Genomic DNA, 22466 nt, shown 5'->3' with positions numbered 1-22466 from the left:
AGTGATGTGTACATATATGTACACACAAGTTTTTTTTTTACCCCAATAGGATGTATGAATATAATGCACCAATAAAAATTAAAAAATAAAAAATAAAGAAAAATTAAAATAGGTCTGGGAATATAGCCCGGAGGTAGAAAGCCTCTGGGTTCCATCCCCAATAGCACACAAAAAAAGAAAAATATCTTACCCTACTAACTTGGTGCCTCTGGGACTTGAGGCGGCATTCATTCACTCATTCATTCACCTGTTTTGTTGATACATATTTACCGGGCATGCACTATTCAGTCACTCATGCCTCAACGTATACCCTGACGACCTATGCTGTATCAGGCTCTCGTCTAGGCACAGAGGATTCAGTAAAACATTCCCAAACTTTCTATTGCTTAGAGTCTCATGGAAGGAAATGACAAAACAAAAACTAGATTAAAATATTTTATGACAGTGGCATGCACTGAACATAGTCAATACCACGGGGGAAATAAAGCAGGGAAGAGAGATGGTCAGTGGGGAGACAGAGGGCTGCGCTGGTAAGCTGATAAATAGGGCGGGCAGAGGAGGCTGCGAAGTGACGCTTGAGCAAAGGTTTGAGGGCGGTGAGGGACTGACCAGGCAGGAAGCAGCAGATGTGACGGTCCTGGGTGAGCACGCGGGAGGTGTTCAGGAGCATCCAGGCAGCAGAGTCAAATAGGAGGGGAGAAGGAGATGATGCACGTAGAAGGGGAAGAGGAGAGAGAAAGCCTGCTCTTTTACTGGAGCCGACCACAGTGGATCGTGCACACCCAGGAGTAATGGAAGTCATGCTGGAAAGGAGCTCCCTGACGGGGGCATTTGCAGCCTGCCTGGTTTCCAGACAAGGGCCTTCATCAGCCGTGTCCTGGAGCAGGCACCTAGCAACTTGAGAGAGTCAAATTTACTGCAAACTTGAGAGCCAGATGATAAATATGGCAATTATTGAAAATTAAATTATATACTTAAATTATAGTTAAGAAACTGGGCGTGGTGGGCTTCCTGCATGCCCGGCAGGCTGCCCTTTGGCCTCTGGTCGTATTGGCCTTTGGGGGGGGGGCATTGGAGCGAGGGTGAGAGATTAAGCGAGTGGGGGAGAGGGCGTGAGGACACCTGTCCCCTCCACGGTGCCTGTGGGGGCAGCCTGACCCGCTGCACTTTATTTATTTATTTATTTATTTATTTATTTATTTATTTATTTTGTGGTACTGGGGGTGGAACCCAGGGGCTTTTGTACCTCCAGGCTATACTCCCAGACTTTTTTATACTTTATTTGGAAACAGGGTCTCACTAAATTGCTGAGAGCCTCACTCAGTAGCTGAGGCTGGCTTCGAACCTGTGCCATCCTCCTGTCTCAGCCTCCCAAGCACGGGGATTACGCTGCACTTTAAAGAACCCCACCGATGCCTCTCCTGAGACTGCTGGGCTCATAACTGCTGCTAAGTGCTTCCCAGATGTCCAGGAGTGCCAGCCAGGGAGCCCCGCCCCCTTCAATGGTGCCCCTCCTCTGCTCACACCACTGAATTGCCCTCCCCCTGACCCCCCTGCCGATGTGGGATTAAGCCCCGGCTCTTCTCCACAGTCCATACCCCTCATCACATTCAACATCACAGCAACCTCAGGAAGGCCACACCAGTGCCAAAGGAGGAAACTGAGGCCCGGTGCAAGCTATGAATGTGGCTGGCATGCCCTGACACTGCCGGGTTAGGAGATGTATGGAGACGGAGCAGCACTTGGTTATGTTTGCTCCCTGGGAGCTCAGAGCCAAGCACGCGGGTAGGTTTTGGAGGGTCTGGGACATAGTCATAAACAGGAAGTCCCTCGAGGCCCCTGAGAATCCTCAGCCTCACTATCTCCCCGCCCCAGGCGCAGCCTCACACTGTGACTCAGCCACATGCCCCGCGTCCCGGCCTCCAGCACCCTCTCCTGTGCCTTCTGGAGACCTTTCACTTTTAATCTCCTTTACCGCAGCTGACTCTAAGTCCCTAAGAGGGAACCCTTTGATTCAGTCAGCTGCCAGTCCCTCTGACCACTGTAAAGGTCACCGGCCTGTCCCCAGGTCAGGAACTGCATGGTTACCCAGCACGGGGCCACTGGAGAGACACCAGCAGGCTCGCTACAGGGTGGTTTCATGGCAAAGAAAACAGAGGTGCCCACAAGCAGGTGGCAGGCCCTGCTCCTGGGTGGAGAATGGGCATGCCCATGTCAGGATGGATATACTCTCCCGGCTCCCCTAGATGACTCTAGACACTAGAAACTCCGGCTCCATATCGGCTTGCTCAAGAGCTGATGCAAAACCACCCTTGAACAGGACCATGAGTCAAAGGGAGGCAACTGTTTGCCCGGACACCCCTGGCAGACTCAGGCCTGCTCCGCCCGTTCCTGAAAGTGTCCACTCACGGTCAGTCAGCAGCCAGGATGAGAGGGCCTCTGCACACAAAAGGCCAGGCCAGGCCAGTGCCACGCCAGCAGCCACCCTGCGCTGACCTCTCAGTGCAGTATGCACCAGGTTTTGTTTTTGTTTTTGTTTTGTTTTGTTTTGTGGTACTGGGGATTGAACCCCAGAAGATTCTACCTCAGAGCTACACCTCCAGCCCTATTTTTATTCTTTCTTTTGAGCCAGGGTCAAGTTGTGGAGGGCCTCACAGGTACAGGAATTACAAATGTGCACCACCCCACCCAGCACCAGGTTTTACTTTGTTGTTTGTTTTGTTTTGTCATGCTGGGGATTGAATCCAGGGGCGTTCTGAGCTACATCCCCAGCCCTATTTTAGTTTATTTTCAAACAGTGTCTCACTAAGTGGGTGAGAGCCTTAATAAGTTGCCAAGAGGACCAAGAGGACGTGCAGCATCCCAGGGGGTCTATATGGAGTAGATGTTAAGGCTGGAAATTAGGGTTAAAGTCATGTTGTAGAAAGCCTTGGATGTCAGCTCAGAGCTTTATTTGTGTTTCTACTAGGAATCGCCGAGCATTTCTTTCTTTTTTCTTTTCTTTTCTTATTTCTTTTTTCTTTTTTCTTTTTTGATACTGGGATAGAATCCAGGGGCATTCTACCTCCCAGCGACACAACCAGCTCTATTTTTTTTTAATTTTTTTGTTTTGAAACAGGGTCTCACTGAGTTGTAAAGGGCTTCACTAAGTATCTAAGGCTGGCTTCGGACCTGCACAATCCTCCTGTCTCAGCCTCCCGAATGCTAGGATTACAAACGTGTGCCACCATGCCCGGCTTATCGCTGAACATTTCTATGCAATGCAGTAATGTAAACGGCAGCATCTCAGGCAGATGAGCGAATATTCATTCCCTCCTTGATAAACTCAATCAGTGCCTGCCCAAGTCTTTCCAAATAAACACCAATGGAACTCTACTTCCACTCCCATGGACCAGTAGCGACTCCTAAACCACTCCATACAGAAATGCCAAACTCCAGTGGGGGCTACTGTCTCTACTACCCTTCCATGAAGAAACGCCAATAAATATGCAAGTATTTATTTGCATGTGTCTTTGAGATCTAAGGAAAGAGAAGACCTAGGAGCCAGCTAGGCACAGCAGACACTACAAGACGGGGGCCCCAGGGAGTGAGCGTCCTTGACCCTCACGGCTCTGCTGCTCTGGCGACAAGTAAAAGGGAGAAGGAAGAAGCAGGGTTGAGTCTCACCAGAAGACGCAGGAGAAGCCAGAAGTGGACCCCTCCGCCAGGCTCTGCGCTAGCCCTCAGGACCCGGCCCACAACATGGCGGAGGTCCTGCACTTGCCGGGCCCCCAGACTCCAGGCGCTCCCAAAGGGAAAATAAACAAGACTCTGGCGACAGGTCTCACAGCCCAGCTTTGCTTCAGAGGACAAAGCTTAGGGAAGAGAAGTCAGAGTAAGCAATTACAGAAAGCAAAAGAGACTCTGGCGAAGACAGCTCGAAGTGCAAGCTAAGCGTGCTTCTCTGGGGTATGTAATGATAAAGAGATGGATCTCATTTCCTCAGCTCAGCCAAGGCCGGCCAGCCACTTGGATTTTTAGAAAGTTAAAGATGGTGCCGGGTGTGGTGGCGCACGCTTGTAATCCCCGCGCTTGGGAGGCAGAGACAGGAGGATCGCGCAGGTTCGAAGCCAGCCGCGCGCGCTGGCTTAGGAGACCCTGTTTCCAAATAAAAATGTAAAAATAGGTCTGGGAGTGTAACCCGGAGGTAGAAGGGCTTCCAGGAACCCCAGTACCACCAAAAAAAAAAAAAAAAAAAAAAGTTAAAGAGACCTTGTTTCAAATTTTGAAAAAATAAAATAAAAAATGGGATGGGGTATAGCTCAGCTGTAAAATGTCCCTGGGTTTAATACCCAGTACTGGCCGAGTGTGGTGGTGCACACTTGTAATCCCTGCGCTTGGGAGGCTGAGACAGAAGGATCGCGCAGGTTTGAAGCCAGCCATGCTGGCTTAAGAGATCCTGTTTTCAAATAAAAATATTTTTAAAAAAATAGGTCTGGGAGTGTAGCCTGGAGGTAGAAGGGTTTCCAGGAACCCCAGTACCACCAAAAAAAAAAAATTTATACATACATGTATATATATATATTTCCAGTACTGAAGACAAAAACAAAAATCTTGCTTTAAAAAAGCTTTATGGTGGGTATTGCTTTGTTTTACCAAAGGGGGTTTGTTATTTAGAGAGGACAGCAAAAGTACAAGATTTACTTATGAACATCTCTCTTTCTCGGACACTGCATTTTTCTTTCCCCCCACCCCCAGGAAAAGTAATAAATATTTTGTTTCTATTTTTTTTAAATAAAAAAGAAGCATGAAAACCTTTAAGAAACCAGTCAAGAGAACTCTTCTTGCTGTAACTCCTCTGGGGTCTTCATATGATGGGGATGTTCCATTCTAATTTCCAAAAAGGCTTAGAGAAATTGCAGGGGGATAACTTACCTTCCAATAGCAAAACATTCGAGAACGATGCACCCGGAGAGTATTGGGGCAGGAGGACGATACTTTTTAAACAATTCTACCAGGTCACCTACAATGAGAGATGGCCCCTGCGACACCTAATGCTCCTCTGATGTGTCACTTCAAACAGCACGGTGCTTCTCTCCCTTGCTCCCCAGGCTGGTGGCACACCGGCACACCGGCATGGGCACCCTCCACGGTGGCTTGCTCTATCCTCTCCTGGTTAGTTAGATTTCCCTGAGCAAAGATCAAAGGCAAGATGAGAGACTGAGATTTATTTTCTTGGTGAGTCATAGCCCGGATCACCAAACACAAGATTTCACCAAATGTTTTGAGCAGTGCTGACAGTCTAGAGACAAAATTATAGAGTTCTGGTGTGCTGATTAATTAAAACTTTTCATCTGATCAAGGGCACTGTCACTGTTGGTGACAAAGTAAATTACCCATCACCCAGAAACTCTGCTCCTGGGAATTTATGTGAAGGCATTCTCTTTTTTTTTTTTTTTTTTTTTTTTTTTTTTTTGGTGGTACTGGGGTTCCTGGAAGCCCTACTACCTCCGGGCTACACTCCCAGACCTATTTTATATTTTTGAAACAGGGTCTCTTACGCCAGCACCGCTGGCTTCGAACCTGCGCGATCCTCCTGTCTCCGCCTCCCAAGCGTGGGGATGACAAGCGTGCGCCACCACGCCCGGCCTTGTGAAGGCATTCTCAAAGAATGCCAGCTAAGACTGAGCTATGAGAAGAGCCACCAGATTGCTGTTTAAAAAAGCAAAAATTTAGAGACAGACTACATTCCCCAAAGAAGGGGATCCCCTAAATAAAGATAGTACTGTAATATAATGGAATGTTGTATTCCATGATGCCATAAATGTAACACACACACACATATATATATGTATACAAACACATTTATATATTACTCTCTGACATAAAGTAGAAAGAATCTGTGGTATTCCCCCAGTTAATATTGAGTAGATGGGATTATGAGGGATTTTTTTTTTCTTTTTTGTACTGGGAATTGAACCCAGGGGAATACTACCTCCATGCTATACCCCCAACCCCCCCCCTTTTTTTGAAACAGAGATTTGCTAGGGAGACTGGCCTCAAACCTGCGATCCTCCTGTCTCAGCCCCCCCACCCCACCTCCAGTACCAGGATTATAGGTATGTACCACTAAGCTTGGCTGGATAATGAGTCTTTTATTCTTCCTGCTTACTTTCTCCATTATGAACACAAACTAATTTTATTTTTTTATTTTTTTTTCTTTGCAGTAGTGGGGATGGGACCCAGGGGCATTCTACCTCCAAGTTACACCCCCAGCCTTATATTCGTTTTATTCCTTATTTTGAAACAGGGTCTCACTAATTTGCAGAGGGCCTCACTAAGTAGCTGAGGCTGTCCTTGAACCGCAATCCTCCTGTCTCAGACTCCCAACTGCTGGGATTACAAGCATGTGCCATCACGCCTGGCACAAACTAATTTTAGAATGTAAAAAAAAAAAAATAAATTAAAGACAGTTCAGTAAGGGGTCCCATTACACTACAATGGATCCCGTTGCTCACGCACAGAGTGGTCACACTTTTCCAGCTTTGGCTCATGGAGCGGTTTAGCCCAACAAACATCACCCCGTTTCACTAGGACACACCGAGTCCTAGGGGCGCACGGATGGAGATAGGGATGGTCCCTGCCCTTTCAGAACTCTGGCCGAGGGACTCAGACTCATAGAATCCCACAGGAACCCCTCAGACAGCTCGGAAGCCCAGGCTGTGACCCACCCCTGGGCTTCCCAGAAAGCAGAGGTAATGGGAGTCCTTACAAAGGAAGGCTCCTGAACACCTCCTGCCAGCCTCTCATCAGAGGATCCTGCTCACAGGAGATAAGTGTCCTCTAAGAACTGGCATTCAGAGTGAACAGCATGTGAAGATAGAGTGTGTGCCTCTTTAAGACAGGCACATGAAGGGAGAATTTGAGGAAAGCAATATCCCTCCATATTACCCTTCTATGGAACAATACTACAGGACACTATGTGAAAGAAAGACGTTCCACTTCCTATGATATTACACATTTCATAGCCTCTGGTCTGTTTCCAATGCGCTGGTTTTCTTTATTGCAATTGCATACTGCCCCCTACTGTTCATCGATGGTATTTATTACACCCAGTTGTGCGGTTGGAGTGGAGGGAGGTCTGTGCCCCTCCACCTCCCAGAACAGGCAAAGCAGTGGAGGAGACACGACCTAGGACTGTGGATGAGAGCCGCCACTGCAGTTGTAAAGTGCAATTCACAGCTGCTCTGTTTCTCTGTAACAATATTTTTTTTTCTAATTTTTGGTCAGGATAAAAGCTAACAATTAGCGATCATGCACCGGGTACAATGCTAAGTGCATTCCATAAAGTAAATCACTGACTCCTCCCGGTGGCCCTAGGAGGGGAGAATTATTAGTTGTTGTGAGCTTCTGCGGTGCCTCGCAATTCAAGGGAGGAAATGGCGCAGAATGTCACATCAGAACAAAGCAAAATCAGGAAGTATGAGCTAGAGAGATACGGGTTGGAATAAGAACCGAAGGATCGGGAGGCTGAGACAGGCGGATCGTGGTTCGCGGACAGCCTCAGCTACTTAGTGGGGCCCTTGGCAACTCAGTGAGACCCTGTTTCAAAATAAAAAATAAATTAAAAAAACAGGGCAGGGAGTGTAGCTCAGAGGTAGAGTGTCCCTGGGTTCCATCTCCAGTACTGGGGGGGGAAAAAAAAAGCTGAATGAGGAGGAGTCAGCGGTCTGTCGTTGCTACATTAATTGTTGTTGATGAAGTCAGACAGGACACTTTCAGTTTACCTTTTTTGTTGATTTTTGGCACTGGGGATCGAACCCACAGGCATTCTACATTCTACACCCCCAGCCCTTTTTATTTTAATTTTAAAACAGGATCTTGCTAAGTCACTAAAAGTTTGGCTAAGTTGCCAAGGCTGACCTGAAACCTGCAATCTTCCCGGCTCAGCCTCCCAAGCACTGGGGTTACCATGCCTGGCTAAAATCTCTTCTTGATACTGCTAATGCCACACCGGCCAAATTAGTACAAATTAGTCTTGCTTTTGTTGGCATTCTGAACATCTCAAATAAACTGTGAGTACTGGGCAATTAGATGAAATGGCGTTGAAAATTCTGAAGATTGCAAGTCATCCATTGAGTACCTGTTAGAGGCAAGAGACGGTGCCGGGTGCTGAGAACAGGGCTGACCCCACACAGGGATGGAAGGCAGTCTCCTTCCTCATGGATCTTACCATTCTGACAGGAGGAGGGCTTGAAGCAACTTTTTACCTGATCAAATAGTTACAATCAAGAAGAGCTCTGTGAAAGAAAAATAGTGGAGACTTCTGAGACTTCTAACAAATAGTCCTGGCTGTATCTGGAGGCAAGGGGAAGCTGCTCAGAGAAAGCTGAGTGTGCTTGGAGATCCCCAGGACTGGTGCACTGTCGGGGGTAGGGGAGGGTGCCATAGGTGCCGATGTCCAGAGTCAGGTGGCATGGAGAACTGGGCAGCTGGGAGGCACTGGACGTTGGCCATTGTGGCCGTAGGGTCTAGACTGAGTACAGGAGAAGCAAGCCCAATTATCCAAGGTACCACAACTGGGTTCCAAAGGACAGTAAAATGTTATTGTCTAAAGGATTTCACATTCGGGTTTTATATGATAATGGCTTTGCACTTTCATTATTTCTATTTATTTGCTTATTTGTATTTATTTTTTGCAGTGCTGGATACTGAACTGGAGACTTGCACATGCTTGGCCCACAGTTTATCACTGAACTACACTTGCACGTGTGTGTGTGTGTGTGTGTGTGTGTGTGTGAGAGAGAGAGAGAGAGAGAGAGAGAGAGAGAGAGAGAGAGAGATTAAATCCATAAGCATGCTACCACAGAGCTATATAGCCAGCCCTAGTTGTTAGTTTTTTTCTTTATTTACTTACTTATTTTTATTTTGAGACAGGGTCTCACTAGGTTTCCCAGGCTAGATGCAAACTTGTGACCCTCTTGCCTCAGCGTCCAGAGCTGCTGGGATTATCAGCATGCATCATCATACCAAATCTAGATTTGCACTCTGGCTGCAGTCTGGAGAATGTAGAGATAAGAATGGATGGCAACAAACCTTCCAAGAAATTCTTTTTAACACTCCCAGGTCAGACAGGCAATTTAAGCCTAGGGTTGTGGACAGCAGACAGATTTAAGGGTTAATTAGGAGAAACCCTATAATATTTAGTGAGTGATTAGATGACTTGGAGGCTGGTAAGTGAATTTTATATGGAGAAAGAAAAGACCCAGAATAGCCAAAGCAACCCTCAGCAATAAGAACCATGCAGGAGGCATCATAATCTCTGACTTCAAATTATACTGCAGAGCAATCGTAGTAAAAAACAGCATGGTATTGGCACAACAGCAGACAGACTGACCAATGGAACAGAATAGAAGATACAGAAACAAACCCACACACTTATAGTAAATTGATCTTTGACAAAGGGGCCAAACTCACGCTGGAGAAAAGACAGCCGTTCCAACAAATGGCGCTGGGAGAACTGGCTATCCATTTGTAGAAAGATGGAACTAAATCCTTACCTCTCACCGTGCACAGGAATCAACTCGAGATAGATCAAAGACTTGGAAATTAGGCCAGAGACTGCGCAGTTATTAGAGGAGAGCATAGGCTCACCACTCCAACACATAGGCACAGGCAGTAACTTTCTCAACAAGACCTCCTAAGAGCAGGAAATTAAAGCAAGAATTAACAAGTGGGATGGAATCAAACTAAAAAGTTTCTGCTCAATCAAAGGAAACCATCAAGAACCTAAAGAGAAAGCCTATAGAATGGGAGAAGATCTTAATAAGCAAATTTATAACTCAGAAGCAAGAGCCAAGCTGGGATTCTCTGGGTATAAATACTAAATGGGGCCATGAGTGGAGATGAGATTATTTTTAAAGAAGATATGGCTGGGCATGGTGGTGCACACCTGTAATCCCAGTACTTGGGAGGCTGAGATAAGAGGAGTGCAGCAATTTAGTGACACTCTCAACAACTTAGTGAAACACTGTTTCAAAGTAAAAAATGAAATAGGGATTGAGGTCTAACTCAGAGGTAGGATACCCCTGGGATCCATCTTCTGTATCAAAAAAAAAAAAAAAGGAGAAGGAGGTGAAGGAGGAGGAGGTGGTAGTGTAGTAGAAGAGGAGGAGGAGGAGGAGGAGGAGGAGGAGGAGGAGGAGGAGGAGGAGGAGGAGGAGGGGTAGAATGGAATTAGAAGAGAAGGGAGCCCAGGAATAAGGCATGAGACTTAGCAATATTTAAAAGTCGTATGGAAGATGATTAGCCAAGCAGAGGTGCTAAGGAGAGAGTTTAAAGAGGCAGGCTGAGAGCTCGGGGAGTTATTCAAGCCAAGGGATGAGAACATTTCAAGGACAGAATGATCCACAATATTGGAAATTACCAAGAGGATATCTCTACGTTGATAGCCACAAGATACCCACGGATCTACGGAGGTGTCGCGGTGACCTTTGCAGGAGCGTGTGCTGCCGGAGCATGGCTGACGTCAGCCTGGAGTGAGGGAGGACTTGTAGGAAGCCAGGAAACAGGCGACTCCTGCAACAAGCGTGCCTGTAAAGGGCAGAAGCCGGGAAGCGGCTGGCAGGAGATGTGTGGTCAAGGAAGGGGAAGTTGAGGCACATTTAAACGTGGCTGAGAAAGAGACACTCTCCCAGCACCAACAAGGGGATGGCGGAGAGGAAGAAGAGCTGAGGGACAAATAGCTCGACTTCTGGACCAGACCCCTTGGGTTCAGATGCAGCTCCTCACCGCTTCCTGTGTGGTTTCGGGTGGGGTACTTGGTTTCCTTAGGTCTCAGTTTTTTTGTCTGTAAAATGGAGAGAACTGGACTCCTGATAGGGGGTTAAATAAAGAGCCCCAAAGGGTTGAGGTTTGGATAGTCATTTGGCCTATGTAGCTGCTCGCCTGACCCGTGCCCTTAGGGACACCATTATCTCTCTCTTCTAATTTCTCATAGCAACAGTTTTTGACTCAAAGGAGGATGTCGTAGGCTGAATGCTGGTGCCCCCCCCCCCGATGTACATGCTAATATGCTGGTGCCTGATGTGACTTAGCAGTAGCAGGAGATGGAGCCTCTTGGAAATCACAAGGGTGGAGTCTTTATGAATGAAATTAGTGCCCTTAGAAAAGGAAATCTGTGGTGGCGCACGCTTGTAATCCCCGCACTTGGGAGGCGGAGACAGGAGGATCGCGCTAGTTCGGAGCCAGCCTTGCTGGCTTAAGAGACCCTGTTTCCAAATAAAAAATATAAAATAGGTCTTGGAGTGTAGCCCGGAGATAGAAGGGCTTCCAGGAACCCCAGTACCGCAAATAAGAAAATAGAAAAGGAAATCTCTCCCCACTGGGTGATATTTAACAAGAAGACAGCAGTCTGCAGCATGGAAGGCGACCCTCACCTGAACCAGACCGTGGTGCTACCTTGATGTCAGACTCGAGTCCCCAGAATGGTGAGAAATAAATTTCTGCGATTGAGGAACCACCCCATCTTTGTCGCTGTGCGGCAGCAGCCAAAATGGACTACGGCGGGGGTGTTCAGCTGTTTCAATAACTAAAAATAAGGCACCAACGGAATGTAAACATCTGCTCACCAGAGTCACAAACCAGAAGGTCCACGACAGCATGACTCACGATAGCCCCCAAACTGGCAGCTACCCAAATACCCATCAACAGATAAATGGATAAACTGGGGTATATCACACAGCAAGAACGTACAATCTACGGCCACATATAGCTAGCACTAAGGAGGAAAGAAGCCAGAGACAAATAAAAGTGTGTGTGGTATGATTCCATCTGCGTCGAAGATAAAAGCAGACAAAACCCAGACTCAGCTTGGAGGTGCCAAGATTTCAGCCTCAAAGAGGACCACTTGTCAGCCCAGGCAGCGGGACCAGCTTGAGTCAAACAGTATGGACCTCCAAGAAGCTGCCAAAGCTCTTAACAACATGCTGGTCCCCAAATGAGAGGGACTCTGGACTGACAGCCGCTGCTCTTTCCTGAAGCTCTCAGGACAGCATCAGGTGGTGGCCACAGTCCTGCCTGGCCTTCTCCTGCACAGATCTCTTGACTTCTTTTCCTACCTGTTCAGATTCTTTGCCTGAACCTTTGACAGAATGACAAGAGTGACCCAACTCACCAGTTTTCTCTGGGAACTAAACCCCCAGTTCCTTTCCACTTGGCTGGGTCCTCTTTGACTAAGAAAATGTGATGTCTACTGGCCAAACCAGGTGGGCTTGGATGTGACCTACATGGCAGCCCCTGACTCCTCTCCCACATTTCATTTTTTCTTCCTGCTTGGTTGGTCTCCTTCCTGTTTTTCTAACTGTGTATCCTGATAGCCTACCAGAGACTGACTTCAGTTCCTAAGGTTCAAGGTGGCCCCTCTTTCTGCTCCGCTGCCTGCTAAGTGCATCTTGGAACTGAAAATAAAACAACGCCATTTCAGCCAAGTTGAAGATGTCAATGATTAAAAAAATGAAGCCTATAAATAGACTCCGGCCAGTGTGAGGCAACTTCCTCAGGAAACAGAATTATTTTCTAATTGATCTGTCCTTGTTTTCAATTCCATTCTACAACTAATATATAGGGAATTCAGTTACCTCATTTGGCAAGTTCAATATCGTTACTAAAATTTGGAAAAAAAAAAGAAAGCAACTAAAAAATTGTGTTTTATTTTTTCTTAAACAACAAAGACCTGCGTTCATAAGAATCTTATTAAATTTATGTGAATCAAAAGGTAGTAAAATAATACGTTGCACATGTCTTTTGTGAATAAAAACAGTGAAGCTGCTTCAAGGGAAGAGCTTTAAATGGCTTTCTGGGATCGTTACTGGAATTAGCAAAAGAGAGAGAAAATGGGCTTTAGAAAATCAAAAGGGATGTGATCATACTCGTCTGTGCTAAGATGTTTACCTGACCTAGACTGCAGTGACCCCAACAGTCAGAGGATGGTGGAAGGTTCTAGAAATCTGTAGCCACAAATGCAGGGCTCAATTATATCATTACTGTTATACACGCCCTTTTCACCAGCTCTTAAAAGCAAAACCAATGTGAGCTAGTTGGGAACAAGACACAGTGTTCTCAAAGTCTGGCTCCTGGACCAGCCCCCCAGCATCGACAGGATTAGTGTTAGCAGTAAAAGTTCTCAGATCTACCTCAGACCTATTGAATGAAAACTCTCAGGGAAGACACCCAGCTGTCTAGTCTAACTAGCCGTCCTGGGGATTCTGATCCCGGCACTAGATTGACAGATGCCACTCGAATCCATCCTCCCAGCACTCAGAAGCATCAGTGCCCTGCTCAGAAGAGAAGCCATGCGGCTATCTCTACCCTGGTCCTACCAGCCATTCTGAGTATGAGATTCTATTCCCTGCCTTTCCTAACCAGGGTCCACGCTGTTAGCCAGGATCCATCCACCTGTCTTCTCTCTCTGACGTCGCAATTGCCGCCCACCTCTACCCTCCATCACAACTTCTAGCAATTGGCTAGAAGGAAGAATTGAAATACCCTGTCATCTCTTGTCTCTAAGTTATGGTCCAAACCAGTGAGCGGGTGGGACCAAGAGTAAGGGAATGAGAGTGATGCGTTCAACTTCCAGATAATGTTGCTAAAAGCAAAAACCCCGATTACCCTTGTCCCCATGCATAACGAGGCCCCAAAACAGGTACGAAGGCTATTAGTGCCCATTTTGTGGAAAACTCAGTATTTGTCCCATTTTACAGAGGTGAGACTGAGGCAGAGAGGTTGGGGAGCCTAAACAGGTTGCACTTCAGTATTACACTCAGGCTATATGAAGCTAGGATTTAAGCCCAGGTGGCCTCGCTCCTCAAGTCCATCCCTTCTCAACAGCTCCACCTGCTTGATGTTCTGATGGGTGATAAAGAGCTCTGGGAAGGCCAAGAAGACCGTGGCCAGCCGGGCATGGTGTCGCACACTTGGAATCCCAGCATTCGGGAAGCTGAGACAGGAGGATCACAGTTCGCGGACAGCCTCAGCTACTTAGGCCCTCTGCAACTCGGTGAGACCCAGTTTCAAAATAAAGAATAAAAAATAGGGCAGGGGATGTAGCTCGGAGGTCGAATGCCCCTGGGTTCCATCCCCAGTACTGAAAAAAATTAATAATAATAATAATTATTTTTTGTGAACAAATAACTCAGTGGAATGAATGAATGAATGAATGCAAAGTCCTGGAGGAGGACAGGGTGGCCCTGGAATCATTAGTTCTAGCAAGGATGAAGGGAATCCAGTTCTTTGCAGTTGCAGGGGTAGTTCTGAGACAACAAATAGGGTCAGGCTCACAAATGATAAAGGACGTGGTCAAGCCAGGCGCGTGCATGTAAGTCTAGTACTTGGGAGGCTGAGACAAGAGGGTCGCAGGTTCCAGGCCAGCCTCAGCAGTTCAGTGAGACCCTCAACAACTTGGTGGACTCTGTCTCAAATAGAAAGCAGGGGAGGGGAAGGACAGCCAGAAGGTTAAGGAAACTGGGCTTAACCTGAAAAGACTGAGGGAGAGGGTGTGCAGCCCGGAGCAGAAAGCGGGAGGAGGAGGGACACGGGGGTGAGAGAAGACCTCCCCAAGGCAAACCCACATAAAATATTAAGGACAGAGATAAAGTGGGCGTCACTGTCGGTTAAGAGGCATAAACAGGCTTTCAGAAACCACCTTCTGAAAGGAGCTAGTGGGGAGGGGAGAACCTGACATTTAGAAAGATGCCCCTCATGGCTACTGCAAACAGGCACCTCCTTAATTAGCCATTACGGAGGCTGCGGGCCTTTGCTGTCTCCCTAGACACACACGCATGCAGGCACGCAGGCGCGCACACACACAATCAAGGCTCAGCAAAAGCATTTGGAAGAGATAATGCACCTTCTTTGTGAACATGACAGGGAGCTTCGGCATGCAAATAAGTTGGAACTGTAAATAAAATCACTTTCTTACCTTTCTCAAAGTGGGGGTTTCATGACCGCCTTTAAAAAGAAGACAGTAAATAGAAAGAGAAATAACTCATGATGGCAACAGGAAGCACTGACGTAACACCACATACCCTGATAGCAAAAATGCACGGTAGTACAGGCTTGTAATCCCAATACTTGGGAGGGTGGGAAAGGACGATGACAGGTTTGAGGCCAGTGTGTAGCAACTTAGTGAGACTCTGCTTCAAAATAAGAAATAAAAAGGGCTGAGGTTGTAGCTCAGAGGTAGAAGCCCCCTGAGTTCAATCCCCAGAACCACATACATGTGCTCAAACATTCCACATGGGCACTTGACTAAAGCACTCAAGACATTAATTTACTGCTTATACAAATTAGTAATATTTTATGAACAGAATTATGTGCTCTAGCTGGGCATGGTGGTGCACGCCTGTAATCCTAGTAGTTAGAAGGCTAAGACAGGAGGATCACAGGTTCAAGGCCAGCCTTGGCAACTTAGCAAGGCCCTCAGGAAATTTAGTGAAACTCTATTTCAAAATAAAAATAAATAAAAGGCAATGGGGGTATAGCTCAGAGGTACAATGCCCCTGTGTTCAATCCTCAATACCCCCCCACACACAATTATGTGCTTCTAAAAATTAAAATAATACAAAAATCAGTCTCTCCAAAAGGAAATTTAAGATCCAGGCATAGTGGTGCACGCTTGTAACCCTAGTAATTGGGAGGCTGAGACAGGAGGGTCGCAGGTTCGCATCGAGCCTCAGCCATTTAGTGAGTCCCTCCCCAGCTTAGCGAGACCCTGTTTCAAAATAAAAACAAAGTTTGGCTAGGGGTGCACCTCGAAGGTAGGATTCCCTCGGAGTTAACCTTCCCCAGTGCTAAAAAGAAAAGAAAAGAAAATCAAAATAATAATTAAATCTTATCTCAAAATAGCCCTGGAAGTAAGTCGCAAGGCACTGACTGATAATTGATTATACAGGTCAGTGAACCAAGGCTTCAGAACCTGTCATGCAGCTTGTCAAGGGTGGAGGCCGCCTCTCAAATCCCAAGCCCTGGACCCCAGCGGCCTCTGAAAAGGGGAAGAGAACGCAAAGCGCCCGGGCATGGCAATGTATCGGCCCGGCCCAAAGAGGAGAGTGGCGCCCCCTTGTGGGGAAGTTTTACTTCTGTTCTTTGTAGAGTAACCTGATCCAAGGGAAAAGGAAATTCCGAAGTGCCAAGACTTTGCTGCCCACCCCATCTCGGCATCTACATGTGTGAGAATCCATGTAGTCATAGGCGATTCTCAAAGTGAGAAATAAGCCCCGAGAGAAGGTGTGGTCGCTGGCAAAAAGTATTCTCCACTCTTAGATATTCTTTCATAACTACTATCCTTTTGGTAATGATTCTTTTAACTCCCCAAACGAATTGCTCCGGTGGGAAAAAGATCAGGACTGCGAGAAAAAATTGAATTCATGTAAAATAATCTTTCCAGCAAACTTTCAGCCTTGCTCAAATGGTAATTAGATGAGCCTTGTTCAAATGGTAATTAAAAGCAGCATTCCAGTCCACCTTCGACCTTCAATACAGCGACACCACCTGGTTAAAAATAGCTATGTCAAAACAAAGGACAGATAAAATAGATGTGTAAAGATGAAAGAAAGAAAATATGGTGAGAATAAGAAAGTATTTTGTATGAAGAAGAGCTTATCCTGAGATTGGCCCGAATGGGAAAGAGAGAATTAGGGTAATCAGAAAAGAAAAGAAAGTTGCAGAAGGTTAGTGATAGGAATATGGATTATTAAAAGAAGGAAAATGCTCAGCTGCTAGAGAAATATATCTGACAACTAATCTAAAGACCTCATGTTATTTCTTGGTGTTTACCTGCTAAACTGTGTCATGAGTTTAAGTTTTTCAGACAGCGGATAGTATTGCAGACAAAATCCAGCAGACGTTCATCGAAATTCCCTAGATCATCATGAAGGAACACGGATTTTCCTTACGATAACTATATGAAAGCTGGAATCTCAGGCTTCGTCCCCCATTATAAAGAAGGACATTGGACTAAGCCCTAGGAATGAGCTCCGAAAGGGTTAAAGAAAACTCTTAAAAAACAAACTGGATTCTTCAACAAGTGATTTTTGGGTGTGACTTTTAGCCAAATAGAAGCCTCTGCAGCTGCAAGGCCAAAGGGGGCTGGGCTCCCGAGCACAAGGCCCACCTGAGATAATGGGACTGATTTCAAACACAAAGACCTGGGATATCCCAGGTCTTTACTTTTGTCTTGTTCAGGGTTGGTAATTTGCATGTGTATCTCTCTTTTGTACCTTGGGTGTTTTGCACTTCTTTTTACTAGAAATTCACTGGGAGAGGGGAAAATATAAAAAATCTTGTGTCAAAAATAAAGTGTTCGATTGCACAAGAAGTATCGATCCATGTCAGGTTCTTTTTAAAAGCGCCGATCATAGGATTATTTTCCTAGGAAAGAACCGCTACAGATAAGAATCTGTAGAAAATCACTCTATCCTTCCCCACCTTTACTGAGACCCTCGACCGCGAGCAAACTCGCGCCCCATTGGACTAGCTGGCTTTCGGCACCGAAGACTTTTTTTTTTTTTAAGGGCTGAACAAGAGCTCTAAATAAGGAGTACTTTAAATTCTTAATTCACCATGCAACTGAGAAAATGTCATAGCACTCACAGAACCAAACTGGAGACGGCGGCTGGAGGCTGGCACAGCACCGCCCATCTCCCCACAGCTGTTTTCCAGTCTGTTCTGAGGACCCTGGGAACAGAACACAGCAGCCTCCTCCTGAGCAGGTCATTTCCCCCCTTGGAGAAGAAAATTATTATTATTATTTTGTGTGTGTTCTGGAGATTGAGCCCAGGGACAAATGTTCTACCTCTAAGCTTCACGCGCAGCCCTTTTTCTTATATATTTTATTTTGAAACAGGTTCTCATTAAGTTGCTGAGGGCCTCATTAAATTGCTGAATCTGGCCTCCAACCTTTGATCCTCCAGTCTCAGCCTCCTAAGTACTGGGCTTACAGGCCTGTACTACCATACCCTGAGAAGTCAGTTGAAGTTCATGACTGCTAAGATTGCCTCCAGCACCAAATGGTGTTATTATAAACTAGGCAGCATTTGGGAGGCTGAGACCAAAGGACCATGGTTCACGGACAGCCTCAGCTACTTAGCGAGGTCCTTCGCAACTCAGTGAGACTCTGCTTCAAAATAAAGAATAAGCCGGGCGTGGTGGCGCACACTTGTAATTCCCGCACTTGGGAGAATCAGACAGAAGGATCGCGCAGGTTCGAAGCCAGCCTCAGCTGGCTTAAGAGACCCTGTTTCCAAATAAAATATAAGATAGGTCTGGGATTGTGGCCCAGAGGTAGAAGGCCCCTGAGTTCCATCCCCAGTACCACCAAAATAATAAAAATAAAATAATAATAATAATAATAATAATAATAATAAATAGGGCTTGGGGTATAGCTTAGAGTACTGCAATAAATAAATAATAATAAAGACTAAAAATCGAGCTGGGGATTTTGACAATGCCCCTAGGTTCAATCTCCAGTACTGCAAATGAAAGAAAGAAGAAAGAAAGAAAGAAAGAAAGAAAGAAAGAAAGAAAGAAAGAAAGAAAGAAAGGTAGAAAGAACAAACTAGGAGCAGAGCTCAGGTTAGAGCGCATGCTAAGCATTCACCAGCCCCTGGGTTTCCTCCCCACTGCGTTCCCCTCCCCCAATTCTGTTATTGACCTGGTAAAAAACTGGGCCTTTCCTTCTTTTTCTTAAATCCCAAACACAGCTCCCTGTGCCGCCCTCCCGGGGCCTTCTACGATGCTTTGGACTGATGCACACTTACCCTTGTTTCCAAAGCAATTCAAATATCCCAGCTAGCCTGCAAGACACCGTCCTGCAAAAGCATTTCATGTGCTTTCTCTCTGACCTCGGGTGCAGGCAACCTCGTGCCCAAGAGCCAGTGGCCTGCTGCCACAGGCTGAGTACCCTCGCCCTTAGTGAGGACGGGCCGCAGCCCTCCTGTCAACCGCCGCGCCCAGCACACGGTCACGGCAGTGCTCAATAAATCTGCCTTGGATTTGACCTTGTTCAGTGAACTTAGACACCTACCTTCTCACTTTCTGCTGACCTAAGAGTCCTCTTAAGACTTCAGTTTCTTGAGCTGGAAGCCTCTGTGTTACTCCCAGCTGGGGCTCGGCATTATCCAAGCTGGTCTCAAGATTATGGCCAGGCCATTTTTTTCTCCTGCTGGACAGAGACCTTCTCAAGGAAGCACAGCCTCAGACTAGGTTACCCTGACACCACAATAAAAGAAAACAAGGATGCTTCATAGTTTTGTCTAAACACAAATAAAAATAAGGTCACTGTGTCACCACTGAATACTCCATCATAGAATTAATTGCCCTGGAACCTTGTGTGGGCGCACGCTTGTAATCCCAGTACTTGGAAGGCTGAGACAGGAGGATTGCAGGTTCGCCACCAGCCTCAGCTACTTAGTGAGGCCCTCTGCAACTTACTGAGACCCTGTTTCAAAATAAAGAGTAAAAAATAGAATATCCTGGCGTGGTGGTACATGCCGAGACAGGAGAATCTGGGTTCATGGACAGCCTTCAGTTACTTAATGAGACCCTCTGCAACTCAGTGAGACCCTGTTTTAAAATAAAGAATAAAAAACAGAGCTGAGAGTGTAGCTCAGAGGTAGAATTCTACCATCTCCAGGAACCCAGAAAGAAAAAAAAAAAAACAGGAACCGCAGAAAAAAGAATAAAGAATAATAAATATTTTATTATAATAAAATACAGCATAGTTCAGAGGTAGAAAGACCCTGGGTTCAATCCTCAGTACTGAAAAAAAAAAAAAGAATCAATTGCCCTGATTTCTGACAGAAACCTACATCTCCACAGCCCACAGCCCTCTTCCTACCCAGCTGAACCAAGCCTAGGTCCTTGGATAGATCAGTCAACATCCTCCTTCGGAGACACCTCACTGCAACGGGTAACACACCCCTCCTGTCTCACTTTGCCATGTTGCTGATAAACTCTGGATGAAACGCATTGACAGTTATAGACTGCCATTCCATACTTCTCAATCTCCAGGGACATCTTAGAGGCATCCCAGTTTATATCCGGGGCCACTAAGGCTGAAAGAGGTCCAGCAATTTAGCTGAAATCGTAGAGATGACATATCACCTAAAATAAGGGTCAGTCAACCATCAGTCCACTCTATTATCCTACATAACTTCTTGTGTATATAGAAATAAGTTATGGTTGGGGGATGTAGCTCAATGGTAGAGCACTTTTCTAGCATACACAAGGCCCTGGGTTCCATTCTCAATGTCACAATAATAACAACAACAAGAACAATAATAATGTACAGTGAACTGAAAACAAAGCTCCAGAAGAGAGGAGGTAGGGCCCGGCTGGCCAGATGTCTCTGGTACTTCTCACTTCCAGAATGGATGGACCAAACAAGCAATAAGCAGGGTTCAGACTAGAGAGAGACACAAAATTTATTTGGTGGAAAATTTAAGGGCTGCTTCAATTCTCACGAATCAAAATTGTATTTAATGCAATTTTTAAAAATTCAACTGGGCAAACTAAAGCCCATGGACCAACTTTGGTCTATGTAAAATAGAGTTTTAGTGGAAGTACCAACAGGCAGCTTTCCACTCAAAAACCAAAGTCCATGGTCACCCTCAGCAGGTGGCCTTCACTGGTGCTTGTCGCCAGCTGCCTGGTTCCTCCATTCAGCTTTTAGAGGTCTGGCTGAGCCGGGTGAGGTTGACACACACCTACAATTCCAGTACTTGGGAGGCTGAGAGGAGAATCACAGATTTCTGAAGCCACCTTCAGCAACCTAGCAAGGCTCTCGACAACTTAGCCCCTATTCCAAATTAAAAATAAATAAAAATAGAGCTGGGAGTGTAGTTCGGAAGTAAAATGTCCCTGGGTTCAATCCCGGCACCACAAAAATAAAATAGCCAGTCATGGTGGTGCATGCTTGTAATCCCAGCATTTGGGAAATTGAGACGGGAGGATCCCAGTTTGTGGACAGCCTCAGCTATTTAATGAGGCACTTTGCAACTTAGTGAACCCCTGTTTCAGAAAGGAAGAAAGAAAGAAAGGAAAGAAAGAAAGAAAGAAAGAAAGAAAGAAAGAAAGAAAGAAAGAGGGCTGGAGGTATAGTTCAGAGGTAGAATGCCCCTGAGTTCCATCCCCAGTGTGCTGGTATGGGAAAATTGCTTTGGTATTAATTTCCAAAATGTACAAAGCAGTCAGGACCTGGGTGCTGCGCAGGCGCTCAGACAGGGAGGGGCGGCAGCTGTTACATTGCAGAGTTCCCCTCTGTCTTTGCCCTTCCTTCTAATGATTAACCTATAGCAAAAGCCTCAGAGATCATTAAAGCCCTAAAACTCCATAGAGACAATCAGTGCCTCTGTTTACCTCCTCTCCTCTGTGACCTGGCCTGGGTATAGGAAAGGTAAACTCCACGTGCTGCTTTGAAGCCCCCCTAGTGGATGAGCAACCAATATTGCCCAATACAATAGCAGCAAAGGCCAGGTAGATTCTTGACCCCTGCACTTAGTAAGTGCACTGTCTGAAGACAGAGGAACCACATGGCTGAGAAATAAGCTACATTAAGCCAGGCGTGGTGGCGCACGCTTGTAATCCCAGCATTCGGGAGGCTGAGACTGGAGGATCACAGTGAGTGGACAGCCTCAGCTACTTAGTGAGACCTTTGCAACTCAGTGAGACCCTATATCAAAATAAAGAATAAAAAATAGGACAGGGGATATGGCTTGGAGGTCAAATGCCCCAGACACACACACACACACACACAAAAAAAAAAAAAAAAGAAAAGAAAAAAGCTACATTAGAAATCGCCCATTGCCTTGGTAATGCTGATAAAAAGATACCAATACTAAATCTACTTAAAGGATGGGGTCCTGAAAAGGGGCAGAGTTTCATTTTCGGTCACTCCAGCATGCATACCAACATGCTGGCTTTTCCTTTTCTTCTCTATTTCCTACTGATTTTTGCAATAAAGACTCATTAAAACTGTATCGAGGTGCCTATTAGTTTTAATTTCCCTATTCAACAAACTTTAATTGAATAAGAAAAAGAGCCCTCGCACCATTTAAACCCTAACACCCAGTACCGCAAATAAATAAATAAATAATAAAATGTAAATAAATAAAGATCTGGCTGGAAAGGGCAGGCCTGCTAGTGCCCTCGCTCCGGAAGCGTTGCCAGGGAGACCGGTGCACAACAGCAGCGCCCCTGGACCAGCAACGGCCACAGCGGCAGCGGCTTGGCTTCCCGCCCTCAGCAGGGACTTGTGCTCTCGCCTCGCAGCATGGGAGAGCCCGCGGAGAAGAGGGAGGCCCCAGAGGGGTCGGGGGAGGACGATGAGGAGGTGGTGGAAGAAGAGGAAGAAGAGGAGGAAGAGGAGGAGGAGGAGGAGAAGAAGCCAGAGGCGCCGGTGGAGCAGGTGGAGGTCGTCCCCGACCCCTTCT

At 46.2% G+C, this 22466-nt stretch overlaps 1 protein-coding gene across 1 annotated transcript in view; it reads left to right on the top strand.

The window, feature by feature from the left end:
• Positions 1-10381: 10381 nt before the first annotated feature.
• Positions 10382-22466, top strand: part of ERICH6 (glutamate rich 6) — a gene marked incomplete at both ends in the record, with an annotated part of 64469 nt that continues 52384 nt past the window's right edge. Inside the window, 4 exons of the mRNA XM_080696585.1 lie at positions 10382-10465; positions 13616-13681; positions 15929-16098; positions 22195-22366. Of these exons, the coding sequence (XP_080552711.1) occupies positions 10382-10465; positions 13616-13681; positions 15929-16098; positions 22195-22366 (492 nt within the window). The remainder of the gene's footprint in view (positions 10466-13615; positions 13682-15928; positions 16099-22194; positions 22367-22466) is intronic.

This window comes from Muscardinus avellanarius, assembly GCF_963383645.1.
Source record: "Muscardinus avellanarius genome assembly, chromosome: 5".
Classification (NCBI taxonomy): Eukaryota; Metazoa; Chordata; class Mammalia; order Rodentia; family Gliridae; genus Muscardinus; species Muscardinus avellanarius.
This window is presented reverse-complemented; position numbering and strand designations above follow the sequence as displayed.